At 42.4% G+C, this 14,942-nt stretch overlaps 1 protein-coding gene across 1 annotated transcript; it reads right to left on the bottom strand.

Annotated features, from left to right (window-relative positions):
* Positions 1-2,029: 2,029 nt before the first annotated feature.
* On the bottom strand, positions 2,030-10,198 carry LOC148341715 (uncharacterized). The gene is made up of 2 exons (XM_088287930.1): positions 10,189-10,198; positions 2,030-3,702 (listed from the first exon to the last, which is right to left on the bottom strand). Exons 1-2 carry the CDS (start codon positions 10,196-10,198, stop codon positions 2,099-2,101), a joined length of 1,614 nt encoding a protein of 537 aa, XP_088144056.1. The 3' UTR covers positions 2,030-2,098.
* Between the last annotated feature and the right edge of the window lie 4,744 nt (positions 10,199-14,942).

Genomic DNA, 14,942 nt, shown 5'->3' with positions numbered 1-14,942 from the left:
GAACCACCAACAAAAAACATGTTTGACCGAAAAAGATGCAAAAGACGCAAATACTGGTCAAGTGTTTTTCTGATTCACAGAGAATTCACGTCCGTGTGGAAGACCAACTCTTCTTCAAGGTGTTGAAACGACTCCGTTGGGGGGAAGTGAATGCTGAGATGGCCCTCGCCAGATGATGGCGGTGACCCCGACGCTGCAAAGGTCGCGGGGCGTGGCAGCTGGATCCACCAGTTGCAGTACAAGCTTCACCGGTTTCCAGCTAAAGGCCTAGCAACGCGAATCCCTCCCCGAGTCACAATCTCGGACCACACGCACATCAGAACCACACCACCAGCCACAGATACGAATGTTGAAGCCACAGAATAAAAAGATTAGATATGGTTTGGAAATTAATGACGTACATAAAGAAATTTGAACCTTGATTGAAGAACATAATTGCATTTAAAGTTTTAAAAATGAAACAATTATTGATGTTATGACCACTATGAAGAATTTGAAAGACACAATATATATCGGGATAATTATGGTTTTCATTTTTTGTTGTGTGTAGTCTGTTTTTGTTGCATTATTTTTATGACAAAAATGATGATTGATTGCATGTTTGTTGCCCAAAAATAACATTACAATCTGATTGATGTTGAGTATGACAAACTCGAACTGGACAATGACGAACTCGAACTGGACACTGAAACGTAAAATGAATATGGACTTGTCGCCCAAGCCCCACACACGAAGATCCGGGAGGTAAAGACGGCTGTCTCCTCCTACAGCGAGGCAAGGGGCCTGCATCGAGTCCCCCAGAGACAAGCTCTGCGTGGAGACAGTTTTGTTATTTTTCACTAGGCACATTGAAATGTATTTTTATATGTTTTATTTCCTGATGACTCATCTTAAAGCCGTATGGACATGATTTAAATCCGACAAACAGGGGGGAAATGTGAGAGTATGTAAATAGTTTGTGTATTTTTAATCATGTTTTTTATACACTATTTGTATCAATGATAATTACACACACAATCACAGACACGCACATCATTGCTTCAGCACACATGCGCACACCCACACGCTTGTTTTAAGTTTCACTTTCCATAGGTTTCGTTTTTCTCTGAATAAAGTCCAGAGGGATGGGCGAAGGAGTCAGTGAGAGTGCGGGAGATTGAACTGGCAAGACGCCTACTTCACCTCCTGGCTTCTCCTCCCATCGCGATGGAGAAAAGACAAAACCTTCCCTGGTTATTCCTCTGGTTCTCAGCATTTAATTCAGTCTAATGAAGGCGTCAGGACCTTTTAAACCTGACAGCCGCTCATCCGGGGTCGGGTTATTGAATTAATTTAATACCTAAGTATTTTTTACATTATAGTTTTTCTGAAGTGAGATTCTGCTTAGCAACAAACCCCAAACGCTTGATAGAGCTCAACCTAGAAAGTGTATTTAGCCAGTCAGAAATTTATTCAGAAAGTGAAATATTAAATGTATGTGAGGGGATATTTGAAGAGTTTGAGTTTTGTTCAATGGACCATACATATACGAGCCAGCCAAACACAGCGAGAAAACCAGCGCTGACTCCAGTCGCCATCAAGTTGCCAACTCCTGACATTCCAAAACTTTTGCGAGAAACTGAGACTATTTGCGTTTCTCTTTCTTGTTCTTTTTATAGTTCAACTTCGAGTTCTGTTTTTCACCTTTTCACAGCGTAATGAAGGCGAGTTGAGCAAGTGGAACAAGTGATTTTATTGATGATTGTGGAAGGCACCGATTTCATAAGCACTGTTTCTTCTCACACCTTTTCCATTAAATGCGATTAAAAAGACAACTGAAAAGCATAATGTTAAAAAATGTTGTACCAGGCAAAAGCAATAAATTTTATTTACATGATTGAAGTAAACACACAAAAAAATCATCACCACTCAGACAGTGGTTCTTCTGGCACTGATCTCAATAAAAGAGCTTTGCAAAATTCAATTTCATCATATTTTATTGAAAATCACATTTACATCTTACCACAAAGAGTCGGTTCTTTCATTTTTTTTGTCTTTTTTTAATCTTCAAGGATCGCTGCAATTCTCGCCAGCACAATCGTGTCTCTCAGCTCCCTGTTTAGTGACAATTTTTTTTAGAACGAACGCTGCAACTGAATGGCTTGTCTCCACTGTGTGTTCTTGTGTGGCTTTGTAAATACGACTTTCGAGAGAACCTCTTGGCACAAACTGAGTAGGAAAAAGTTTTTTCTCCACTGTGTGTTCTTGTGTGGCGTCGTAAATGCCACTTTTGAGAGAAACTCTTGGCACAAACTGAGCAGGAAAAAGGTTTTTCTCCAGTGTGTGATCTTTTGTGGATTGTTAAATGCGACTTATGCAGGAAGCTTTTGCCACAAACCGAGCAAGAAAAAGGTTTTTCACCACTGTGTGTTCTTGTGTGCCTTGTTAAAATAGACTTGTCAGAGAAACTTTTGCCACAAACCGAGCATGAAAAAGGTTTTTCTCCACTGTGCTTTCTTGCGTGATATGTTAAACCTGCCTTTTGAGAGAAGCATTTTCCACAAACAGAGCAAGAAAAAGGTTTTTCACCACTGTGTGTTCTTGTGTGGCTTGTTAAATTAGACTTGTCAGAGTAACTCTTGCCACAAACTGAGCATGAAAAAGGTTTTTCTCCACTGTGCTTTCTTGTGTGATATGTTAAACCTGCCTTTTGAGAGAAGCATTTTCCACAAACAGAGCAGGAAAAAGATTTTTCACCACTGTGTGTTCTTGTATGTTGTGTTAAATTTGCCTTTCGATAGAAACTCTTGCCACAAACTGAGCAGGAAAAAGGTTTTTCACCACTGTGTGTTCTTGTATGTTGTGTTAAATTTGCCTTTCGATAGAAACTCTTGCCACAAACTGAGCAGGAAAAAGGTTTTTCTCCACTGTGTGTTCTTGTATGTTGTGTTAAATTTGCCTTTCGATAGAAACTCTTGCCACAAACTGAGCAGGAAAAAGGTTTTTCTCCACTGTGTGTTCTTGTATGTTGTGTTAAATTTGCCTTTCCAGAGAAGCATTTTCCACAAACTGAGCAGGAAAAAGTTTTTTCTCCACTGTGCGTTCTTGTGTGCCTTACTAAATTTGCCTTTCGAGGGAAGCATTTTCCACAAACTGAGCATGAAAAAGGTTTTTCTCCAGTGTGTAATCGTGTATGTGTTTTTAAATTTGACTTAAAAGAAAAGCTTTTGCCACAAACTGAGCAGGAAAAAGATGTTTCTCCACTGTGTGTTCTTGTGTGGATTGTTAAATGAAACTTTCGAGAGAAGCTTTTGCCACAAACCGAGAAAGAAAATGTTTTTTCTCCACTGTGTGTTCTCGTGTGCGGTTTTAAAGACAGCTTTGAAGTGAATGAGTCAGTGTGACATACCCTTTCACCTTTAGCTTGCCCATTATCATCATCATTAGTATCACCATCGTCATGAGCGTCTAATGTGTCCTCATTATGTGCTTGTGATGGCCCCCAGTGGTCTTCATCACCTTCTGTTGTCACGTGATGACTTGAGCTGCTGCTTGGAGGCTCCGCCCCTCTGTTGTCCTCACTCTCATCCTTGTTTTCATTTTCAGTCTTTATATGGACAACGTTCAGTGGTGACTTGTTGATCTCCTCCTCCTCCTCCTCCTTTTTGATGTGAGTCAAGTCTGGCTCCTCTTTCACAGAACAGAGATTGTTTTCACTGACGTCTGTCGGACACAAAAAGACAAATTTGGTTTGTTCAAGTCAAACCTTGTGCGTCGACTTTGTCTTATATTGTTTCTACCGTACTACCTTGACTGGTGCCTGCCGCACACGGAACAATGCGTGCGACCCCGACTTGGACCAAACCATGGGGGCATTTCAATAAATTACGTCCTTCGATGTAAACCTCCCTTTGGCAGCACAGCTGTGATAAACGAGCATTTAAAAAGGAAGCACGTTGCGGCTGATGCTCAATTTCATTCCTGACATAGTCACAGACGTTTCTGGAAGCGAGCTGAAGTTAGCACACACAGGCTATTGTGTGCGTCTGATGGAACACCTGTGGTGGGACCCTAACATATTGATGGGGGCCACTGGGGGCCATCGCAACCTAATGTCATTGATAAAATAGGAATCCTTCAAGCGAAATACGTTTTCAAGTATTTCTTTTTGCATTTATAGATAGTTTCATCGTGGGTACTTTTTGCTTTCATGATAACCTGCATCCCTAAAAGAATTAAAGGGGCCCTGGAATCAGAGTGGCTATTTATTGCATGATTTACGTTTGTTTTTTGTTTTTTTACCCAAAATGACATTTATCCTGCTAGTACGTTCTGACATTACTCTTTTTATTTTTATAAAATTTCTGTTTCTAAATAAATTTTAAAACAAGATTACGTTTGAAGAGTAAAAGTTCTTACACATCAGCATTAAGCAACAACACTTTCACTCTGACTTTTGTGTTGACATATTTGAATAATGACTGTATATTTTAAAGTTATCCAATATGTATTCAAATTCGACTAAGATACACCATAATATTTTAAGAGTTCACTGAATTATTTTGGAACTGCAATGATGCTTAACAGCCATAGGGTGTCAGTAATGAGTAACAAAGTAACACAACACCTCCCATTGTTCCGTCATCATTGTCATTTGCAAAAATTACCAGGAACTATAAGTTGCGGGGGAGATGCAAACCACCTGGGCCACAGGAACTTTACCAGGAACTAAATGTTCCTGGACTTGTAGGTAGAAAAGGGGGTTGTGACTTTCAGCCTTTTTAAGCCCATAGTAAGCCAAAGATGCAGCTGCATTCCTTGCAGCATGCGCTTGTTCACTGATGAGATCCGTGCAACCCTGGATGGATGCATTCAATGTATTTTAATTGCTTGGATGGGGTGAAACTATGCACACGTGCACAAAACAGTGCAGAGCCACCGGAGGTTCATTGACCGAGCCAGTAAAAATTTCATAAATAAGACCAATACGTACTTGATTTATTAAAAAACTTAATCCTTTGTGTTTTATCCACGAAAATTCATCAACCTCCATTGATCTTTTTGCCGCAGTGTGCACATTTTTTAGAGTCAGGCAGAATTCCTTCCATAAGGAATTGCTTGAACAAGATATGTCATAGTTTTTGCCAAAAACGAGACAAGCCTGCACAAATGAATCACCCAGCCAAGATTGTCTTTGTCACTTGCGAGGAGCAGTCCGCCAAAGAGAAAAGCTTTACCGCTCCTGTGCGGTGTTTTATTGAAGCACAGCAAAGCAATTTGAATATGCAAACTCATAAAGAATGGAAAAACATGAACACTTTGACTTCATCACACCCGTCCACACGCTTCCTGTTGTTCGAACGGTTTCAGCTTGCAAGACATGTTTGGGTCACACTTCTGTTATTAAATGCGAGCTAAACGGTTTTCTGTCAAACACGGTTCAAGGCGTGCATCTGTTTTTGTGGCTTCCTGCTCAACTGCCAGCATAGACACAACTCTGTTACCACTGAACTCACGTTTTCCTGTTTAAGAGGTCCATGTTTTTGTGACCTTCTATTAACCCGTAAGCATAGTTTTGAAACATGATGACATGACAAACTCAATTTCTTTCACAATAATATAAAAACTTTTGCAGATATAGCAAAAACAAATTGGAGAAGCTGTGGAGCAGAGCACAACATCAGTCAGACCCCGGGGTCCACAACCCCTCTGGCAGAGACGCAAACAGAGCTTTCGCTTCAGAGTGAACCATTCACTGTCTACCATAGTGCCGAGAAATTCGGAAAATGTTCCATAACAGAGGAATTCGTAATGGGTGCTGAAACACCACCCTGGTCTCAGAGCTGCCTAATCTGCTGGAACGGAGGACAACATATGCTTCCCCCGCCGGATGTGCACAGTCAAATTCAGTCCCTTCTGGAAATTCAGTCCCACTCGAATTCCAGTGTTTGTTTCACAGGTGCGGGTTCGGTCCACGGCAGTGACTCGGCCAATCTCAAGAGTCCCACAAACGTGACAGTGTTGTTGCTCATTGGGATATGCAGAAGGAGCTTGCAAAGCGTGGAATATCTTGTTCCACCATCAAAAACTGTTGTCCATCAATCGTCACCGGAATGCCAAGACCTGCCGGTCCTTGAATGCTGAGGCTCCGCGGGCACCCCTATCGTGGAATGTGGTCCCAATCGGGTTGAGGCATCAACTGTGCGTTTGGAAGCCATCGAAGCGTTGTCGGAGGAGGGGGTAGCGATGGCGCCCCCGTGCTAGTGGACCTCTTTGTGACTGGCATGGCGCTGGTCCACAGGATGGCACATTTCAGGAAGTGGCTCGGTTTGGACCGCTCATCACCCAGTGACCCCACAGCAAGAGCACGTCCCACTCACAACCCATGTCTATAACCACCCTACTTCTGTTACGTGACCTTGTTGACCGGCAGGTGCGGACAACAAGCCTGCTGTGGCGCTGCGTCACCAGAACCTGGCCCAGGAGCAGCGGAAATGGAAAGAGCAGACGCAATGGGAGCTGCATGTGTCGGCTGCTGCATGAGCTGCTTCCGCCCCGTTTTATTACATTTTTTTCCCCCCATATTCTTTTTTCCTTTCCCGGTGAATTAGCACTCTTGGCCCCCTGAACCCGCAAGTGTAACAATTCTTTTTCTCCATCTAATACAATATTTTCTTTCATCGATGCAGAAACGGGGGTTCTACTCATACTGATTAGCAGTTTCTCATTGACGGACTGTTTCGCTTGATGTCAGTAACTGGGAGGCGCACGCCCTCGAGGACGGCCACCCGGCACAGCTGTGTGGTGGTGACACTATTGGACGGGTCACTGGCGGAAGCTTCAATCCATTCGCGTCTCGCCCCGTCTCCCATAAGAGCTCACCAACTTAATCCCTCATCATATTTTACAAATGCCAATGCCAATTGGTTTTGTCTTCTGTTTATGATTCATATTCAATCCCCATGAACACGTCAACTATAATTAAGCTATTCTTTTTTTAACTAACTAATACAGTGATTCTCAAATAGTCGGGCGCGCCCCCCTGGGGAGGCGCGGTGCGATGCTGAGGGGGGCGCGTGGGACCCTGGGGAACATGATTTACATGGTTTTGGGACCAAAAAAGGCGATCTCAGACAACGCGAGTTTGAGCTCGTCAAAGCTGTTTGTGCCCCGAGTTCACGCAGTACTGATTAACAAAAAAAAGCGTCACCCCGTCGCTCGTTGACCCGGAAGTGATTTCTTTCGCCGCTCTTTAAATGCTAAGCTATCTTGCGCAGCAGCAGAGCGAGCAAGGAGGCGCTAAGCGCGCTAATCGCTAAAATGAATTGCTTCGATGGACGCTCGACTTTGAAAAGAAGTCTGACTCAAACCGCGTTCGGGCGGAGAGCCAGCAGCTATGAACAGAAATGTTGTATTGCAACCATTACGTATCCAAACAAAATAAGACGATGGCTACGTGAGCACTTTAGCAGACGCTCTCAGGCTGGAACACGGAAATGGCTGACGTCATCACAACGAAGCGGTTTGACGTCAAACAGATTGTAAACATAAAAAAAAATGTGTAGTCAACAAATTAAAACTGTTGCTTTATGTTATTTATACAGAATTTTTGTTTGAAATCCCCCTGGCTCTTTTTGTCTTTTCTATATTATGTATGTATTAATAACTGTTTGGTTTGTTCATGTTAATAAAGTAAAAAAAAACTAAACAAAAACGTATAGTAAATATTTATCATCCCATCAATATTCGCACCACAGAGTGCTGAGTTTCGAGATCCTCACAGTAGTCGTTCTCAAAATGATATATTTTTTAATCAATTTATCTTTGTTAAGGGATATTTTATTGACAATCTAACATTAATATACAAAGAACATGTACATGAGTACAAAATTGTGGTGGGGGGGGCGCGAATTTATTTTCTTCTTGGTAGGGGGGAGGCGTGACAGGAAATAATTGAGAACCACTGAACTAATACAGTGAACCCCCGGTTATCGCGGTTAATGGGGACCGAGACCACCCGCGAAAACTGAAAATCCGCAAAGTAGCGTCGCACCGTCAAAAAGAAAAAAAGAAGGAAAAAAAAACAAAAAAAAAACGTGTATATATATATATATATACTTCGCACCTATATATATATATATATATATATATATATATATAGGTGCAAAGTAGCGGCACACCTTCAAAAATGCTTTAAAAAAAAAAAAAAATATATATATATATATATATATATATATATATGGGTAGAGAGAGAGAGTGAAATTCATGTTATAACAAAAAAACTAATTATGATTAAAACTTATTATTTTTTTATTCCCCAGCCATTATTTTTGTATTTATTCAATTACTTCTTTTTGTATTTATTTAATTACTTCGACTGGTACGCCGTCCGGTGTGCCCTGTGAATGTTATGATCCTCCAGCAGGACTGGAGGATTGAACAGGACTCTCCAAACGCAGACCCGGGAAAAAAGGTGGTGATACAAAGATATTTATAATCACAATATAGTCAGTGTAATCAGCGCGTCTCGCAGCAGCTGACGAGACGATCGCTGGAAGAACGCCCACACAGCTGAAAAAACAAAAACACACGCGGCATGACAGGCACGGATCATGACAGTGAAATGAAAGGTGGCATTCTTCATTTATTTATTTATTCATTCATAACTGACAGCCTCGCGCTCCGCCGGTGCCCGGGGAAGGTGCTCCTATTCGGCTTAACTACCACGCACGCCGGCCGGTCTCCTTCGGAGCTCACGCACGGCCCCGAACGAAGCAAAATGTCGCCGCGCGAGTGCCCGGGCGGAAGTTGTTTCTCTTCGGCTTAACTGCCACGCACGCCGGCCGCAGCTCGGGTACGGTCCGAAACGTCGCCCCCGATCGTGTCCGTCGCCACCAATCGTGTCCGGGGGAACCTGCTCTTCTTCGGCCACTCTCTTCTTCGTCCACTCTCCTCTTCGGCGCACGCCGGCCGTCTAACCGCTTCAGCGCCCCCTTGTGCCGCTCGGCGAAACTACAATGCCCCCGAATATTTTTTAGACCCGCAAAGCACTGAACCCGCGAAAGGTGAACCGCGAAGTAGCGGGGGTTCACTGTATAACCCCGTTTTCCTCAACCAATGAGTCAGTATTCTTTGAAGTGGATTATGCGCAGACTAAAAATTTCAAATTTAATTTATATCAATTTACTGTACAGTGAACCCTCGCTACTTCGCGCTTCAGTGCTTCGCGGGTCTAAAAAATATTCGGGGGCATTGTAGTTTCGCCGAGCGGCACGAGGGGGCGCTGGAGCGGTTAGACGGCCGGCGTGCGCCGAAGAGGAGAGTGGACGAAGAAGAAAATGGACGAAGAAGAGAGTGGACGAAGAAGAGCACGTTCCCCCGGGCACGATTTGGGGCGACGTTTCGCGCGGTTCGGACCGTACCAGAGCTCCGGCCGGTGTGCGGCAGTTAAGCCATCGAGGAGCACCTTCCGCCCGGGCACTCGCGCGGTGCCAAGCGGCCCCTAAGTTTAACCGAATGGAAGCTCCGGAGGAGGAGGGTATGCTCGCGTCACAGTAAGCCGAAGAGGAGCACCTTCCACCCGGGCACGAGCGCGGCGACATTTCGCTTCGCTCGGGACCGTGCGAGAGCTCCGGAGGAGACCGGCTGGCGTGCGTGGCAGTTAAGCCGAAGAGGAACAACTTCCGCCCGGGCATGAGCGGAGCGCGAGGCTGTCAGTTATGAATGAATAAATGAATAAATAAATAAATGAAGAATGCCACCTTTCATTTCACAGGGCACACCGGACGGCGTACCAGCAGGTAAAAGTCGAAGTAATTAAATAAATACAAAAAGAAGTAATTGAATAAATACAAAAATAATGGCTGGGGAATAAAAAATACGTTTTAATAATAATTTGTTTTGTTTTTTTGTTATAACATGAATTTCACTCTCTCTCTCTACCCGTATATATATATATATATATATATATATATATATTTATTTTTTTTAAGCATTTTTTAAGGTGCGCCGCTACTTCGCACTTTTTTTTTAAGCATTTTTGAAAGTGCGCCGCTACTTTGCGGATTTTCAGTTTTCGCGGGTGGTCTCGGTCCCCATTAACCGCGATAACCGAGGGTTCACTGTATCTCAAAAGTCCCCTCATAAAATGATAATTCATGACATTCCTGTCATTTCCATCTCAAAATGTCGTTTCATTAATTGAATTACCCTTGTACATCCGTCCCCAAACTGAAGTATGGAACATTAGGTGTTTTTTTTTTTTTCGTTTTGCATGACCTTTAACCTTGCATGTTCTGTTTCAACAAAATTGTATCTCTTATCAGTTTCCCTGTTTCATGAGTTGCTGCCGGGGGCAAAAAGGAGGAGTTCAGAGAGGAATTTCACCCTCAGGGGCAATCCCAAACTTTTGTTTCCAGGACATTGTAACACTCTGGGCTGGTTTATTGTTCTTCTTATTGCAATTTTACTGTATTCAGTCTTCCTCGAGACTGAATACGTTCTCGTGTTTGCCAAATAGTTAATCCTAGTTTCTCACTTTAGCTTTGCACAGTCAATATATGAACTTTTTCAACTGCACAATCACTTCATTGAGGTCTAATTATCAATTGTTTACCATAGTCAGACTTTGGCCGTCAAACAGACCTGTTCCTGAACCATATGTTAACGTTTTCATCACTCAGGGCGTTTCCGTGTTGACAAATCACATTCCACGGAACATGCATTCATTCTTTTATGATCTTAGATTTCTCTATTTAAATGGTGACAAAATTATAATTATTTTTAACAGAATTTAATAAAAACGTCCACAAGCATAGAATGGATGTTTGGTTGGTGTTAGATGAACGGATATTAGGTGAGTTAATTTTTGAGACAAACATCGATTATGAATGAACATGTCCTTTCAATGTATTTAACTTTGCCACGTCTTACCTTCACCCTCACTGTTCATAACAAAAAATATTTTCTTGTCAAATAAATATGCTTATATAAACTCAAGAAATTCCAAGTTTTGTTTTGAATTAAGTCACATAATTATACATGCATGGTTTGACACATGTTGTTCATATGTATAATGTTGGGGCCGCAACTAATGATTGTTTGTTTGTCCTTTACAAAAATAGTTTATAATTTAATTGTTACCAATTATTTGATTAATCAGTTGTTGGAATTCATTCATAGTCATGTTGACCCTTGGCCTTGGAAACATATTTTGAGTGATCAGTGTAGTTTTGAAACATGATGACATGACAAACTTAATTTCTTTCACAACATATAAAAACTGGAATATGTAAAATGTTAAATAATCAGTTCAAATTTTAAACTGGGAAAAAAACGTGGAGTTCACCCCCCACTATTGTTTTTTCTTTGGCATTTATTTTCTGCACTGATTTCATTTGGCATAAACAAATGTTCAGCAAACCGGCAAGTAAAAGGCAATATTTAAAAATAAAACGACAATAACCTTGAACTCATTTCCCCAAACAACTTAATGTTGTGATGCATATTTCTAACGATAGAAAGTCGTTCTTTACAAAGCAAATGAGAGTAAAACGTGTACAAACCTGCTTTGAGTGGCACAACACGAGGCTGGTTGCAATCTTCGCCCAGCAGTTGAAGATGTTGCTCGTTCTCTTCTTTTATTCCACAAAGTTCCTCTTTGTACTTGGGTGTCGTTCTTTCACACATTTTCAAACGCCAATCTCAACAAATCCGCACTTGATCTCTGCTTGGCGATAACTCGCGTGCTTCTCTTTGTTCGACGAGACGAATGAAAGATGGCGTCGTTTTTTTTCCTTCGAGAAAACCGCAGTCTGTTCGGCACGAAAGCGGAAGAACAGGACACACCCCGCTGTGATATGATTGGCTGCTGGCTGTGTGGCGCACTGTCACCAACTCACCGACAGATGTCGCCATTTGCGATGCAAATCATTGTTATCTTCTTCTAAACATTGGAAAGCGTACGATTTGAACCGGATGGACATGACCAAACATTTTAGTTCCCAAATATGAACTTGAGAGATGTATTGAATTTTACTTTTGCTGCTGGTTTTGTTTTCACATCTGACACCATGTTGTTGGTTGGAGAGTATTCCAAATGTATTCTCTATTATTAACAGTTGACATGATAAAGTGAAACTTTATGTCAACATATTGACCTTTTTACAGGGTTTTTCGCCAGCGACGTGGTTGCGAATTTTAAATTAAAATACATCACTGTTTTATTCTCTAAATGTTAGAGTCTTAAAAAATGATTTCAGTGTTTATAACTTAACTAACTTAAATATTCCATTATTCGTTTCAGTATTCATTAAACTACGGTGATTCATTATTTATTTCAAGATTCATTGAACTGTTTTAGTAATAATTTAGTATTCAATGTTTACTCGTGACTGTATTTACTTTTTCAATATTTGTGTCACTATTTTGTTCAATCTTAATATTATGGAAAATTATTTAGCAAGTAAGGTTTTTGTTATTTATTGTGGCCACCTGCTTTTGAAGAAAGTGCCTTTCGCTTCTTGTACGAGAGGATTCTTTGTGAAGCCAAAACAACACGACCTTGACTGATAAGTAGGCTCAACGCAGAAAAAATATCTTTTTGTTTTAAGATTACACAGTTACTGTCAAATAAATCTTCATCTTCCTGTGTGCATCAGTATCTTCCCACGCACTTCTCCCACTGAGATTACTCTGCAGACTGACCCAAAAGACAATTTATTTTCCAGACTATCTCATTGATCTTCCCTAACTGCTGAAAATTCCACAACAATCTGGGGTCAGACGTGGGATAGCTGAATATCCGCCGGTGAAATTCAGGGACGCTGGCAGGTGACCTCCAGTGTTCAATTAAGACAGCAGCAGCAACGAACAGCGTGATGCGAATCATCTCGTCCGTGGTGACAACCAGCGTTGACTCCAGTCGCCATCAAGTTGCCAACTCCCGACATACTAAAGCCATTGAGAGAAACTGAGACTATTTGCGTTTCTCTTTCTGGTTCTTTTTATAGTTCAACTTCTAGTTCAGTTTTTCACCTTTTCACACAGCGTAACGAAGGCCAGTTGAGCAAGTGGAACAAGTGATTTTATTGATGATTGTGGAAGGCAGCAATTTCATAAGCACAGTTTCTTCTCACACCTTTTCCATTAGGTACGATTTAAAAGACAACTGAAAAGCATAACGTTAAAAAATGTTGTTCCAGGCAAAGGCAATTAATTTCATTTAAATGTTTGATGTAAACACAAAAAAAAATCATCATCACTCAGACACAATGCACTGATCACATAATAATAATAATAATAATAATGCCTTTATTAGTCCCACAATGGGGAAATTCGAGATTTGAACCCAGGCCTCCTGGGGAGACTGGGTTCTGAACGCGGCGCCTTAGACCACTCGGCCATCCTGGCAGCCACGAGATTCGAACCCAGGCCTCCTGGGGAGACTGGGTCCGGAACGCGGCGCCTGAGACCACTCGGCCATCCTGGCAGCCAATTCGAGATTCGAACCCAAGCCTCCTGGGGAGACTGGGTCCTGAACGCGGCGCCTTAGACCACTCGGCCATCCTGGCAGCAAGATTCGAACCCAGGCCTCCTGGGGCGACTGGGTCCTGAACGCGGCGCCTTAGACCACTCGGCCATCCTGGCAGCCAACATAAGATTCGAACCCAGGCCTCCTGGGGAGACTGGGTCCTGAACGCGGCGCCTTAGACCACTCGGCCATCCTGGCAGCCATTGGCCTTGTGTCAATAAAAGAGCTTTGAAAATTCAATATATCATATTTTCTAAATCACATTTACATCTTACCACGAAGAGTCGGTTCCTTCAGGTTTTTTTTTTGTCTTTTTTTAAGCTTCAAGGATCGCTGCTATTCTCGTAGGGCTGGGCAATAAACCGAAAATTTACCGTGATCGAAATTTAATAAAATCATTTTGCCCATGTCGGTTAATTCGGTGTTTAAAAAAAAAGAAGTCCTTTTAGTCTGCAGCTTTGTTCATGCCCCTGTAAGACGGCTTGAGCGGCTGTAGTCACGTGACTCCACCCAGCTGAACAAGAAAGAAAACTGACGACGCGGTCGTAGCTGTCGATTCAAATCTAGAAGCAGCTGACACGGCTGAAGACGAAGTAACGTTAGTTGAAGTTGTTCCAGTTGTGCTTGTCCCGAAAAGAAATTCGACATCTGTCGTTTGGAAATGTTTTGGGTTCCATATAGACGATGTTTGAGCAAAAGAACATGAACTACAAAGTGCGTCGTAAGCACCTGAAACAGCGCGCCCAATCTTTTCTTTTTCACCACCCACAACACAATCATGCTGTTTACTTGGAGCTTGTGCTAAAAGTTCAAAGTGAGAAGCAAGGTTCGACAAGTGACAACAGCCCATAACGGAGGCGACACCATACGAGAGAACGTCTAAGAGGTGGACGCGATAGCCTAGCACAGTGTTTTTCAACCACTGTGCCGCGGCACACCAGTGTGCCGTGAGATATTGTCAGGTGTGCCGTGGGAAATGATTCAATTTGTGTACCTGTGCGGTCTAGCGCCTGCAGAGTTGAGTAGTAAAATGTAGTACTCTTCCAAACCAGTAGGCGGCGGCAGCAGGTAGTGAATTGCCTTGTGCTTGGAGACAAGCGAGAAGTGGATAGCAGAATAAAAAAAGTGGATAACAGAACGACGGTGAAAGTAATGGATATGTTTTTGAAGAGGAAAAAAATGCTGACTCTGAACTGGACCCTGGACAAAACCCAGACCTAGATGAAAGCCCTAGTATGAGTGGAGGTAAAAAAAAAAAAGCAAAGACGACCTGCAAAGTTTCTGCCGTGAGGCAATACAGTGAAAGCTATCTTTCATTTGGATTTACTTTTACCGGAGATGCAACGACACCGACTCCGTTGTGCTTGGTATGTGGTGAAAAGCTCTCCAACGGCGCTCTGGTCCCAAGCACGCTTAAACGCCATCTCCAAAC

Source organism: Idiotropiscis lumnitzeri, chromosome 2, assembly GCF_059441095.1.
Source record: "Idiotropiscis lumnitzeri isolate Australia: NSW breed Sydney's pygmy pipehorse chromosome 2, RoL_Ilum_1.0, whole genome shotgun sequence".
Lineage (NCBI taxonomy): Eukaryota > Metazoa > Chordata > Actinopteri > Syngnathiformes > Syngnathidae > Idiotropiscis > Idiotropiscis lumnitzeri.
Note: the sequence above shows the minus strand (reverse complement) of the source record. Positions and strands in the feature narration are given on the sequence as shown.